General features: G+C 63.4%; 1 protein-coding gene across 1 annotated transcript in view; it reads left to right on the top strand.

Moving 5' to 3' along the window:
* Positions 1-593, top strand: part of MAPK4 (mitogen-activated protein kinase 4) — a 63,915-nt gene that overhangs the window by 60,475 nt on the left and 2,847 nt on the right. Inside the window, exon 5 of the mRNA XM_010849829.1 lies at positions 367-584. Within this exon, the coding sequence (XP_010848131.1) occupies positions 367-584 (218 nt within the window). The remainder of the gene's footprint in view (positions 1-366; positions 585-593) is intronic.

Raw genomic sequence — 593 nt, 5'->3', positions numbered from 1 at the left:
CCAAGAATACTGGAGTGGGTAGCCTATCCCTTCTCCAGCGGATCTTCCCTACCCAGGAATCGAACTGGGCTCTCCTGCAGACCGATTCTTTACCAACTGAGCTCTGAGGGAAGCCCCTTGAATACAAGAGGAAACAATCAGTCCCTCCACGTGCGCACTGGGGGCTCACCGTTACTGTTCCTTTGTCCCATGTCCCTCCCACCTTGGAGGTGGGGGACAGCAGGAGCTGGGGGGACTAGGAAGGAATGGAAAGCCTGGCTGTTGGGGGGCAAACAGTGATGAGGGGGGTGGCTCCCTCTGCAAAGCCATCCTGGCTGGCGGGGCGGGCAAGAGGGGGGTGTCCAACGGCCATCCCGTCTTACCTTGCAGGTACCCCGTGAGCCTGTCGTCGGATCTGGAGTGGCGGCCCGACCGGGGCCAGGACGCGAGCGAGGGGCAGCGTGACCCACGCGCGGGGTCAGCGCCACTGGTGGAGGACGTGCAGGTGGACCCGCGCAAGGACTCCCAGAGCAGCTCAGAGCGCTTCCTGGAGCAGTCACACTCGTCCATGGAGCGCGCCTTCGAGGCCGACTACGGGCGCTCCTGCGACTACA

This window comes from Bison bison, unplaced genomic scaffold (genome assembly GCF_000754665.1).
Source record: "Bison bison bison isolate TAMUID 2011002044 unplaced genomic scaffold, Bison_UMD1.0 scf7180017864287, whole genome shotgun sequence".
Lineage (NCBI taxonomy): Eukaryota > Metazoa > Chordata > Mammalia > Artiodactyla > Bovidae > Bison > Bison bison.
Note: the sequence above shows the minus strand (reverse complement) of the source record. Positions and strands in the feature narration are given on the sequence as shown.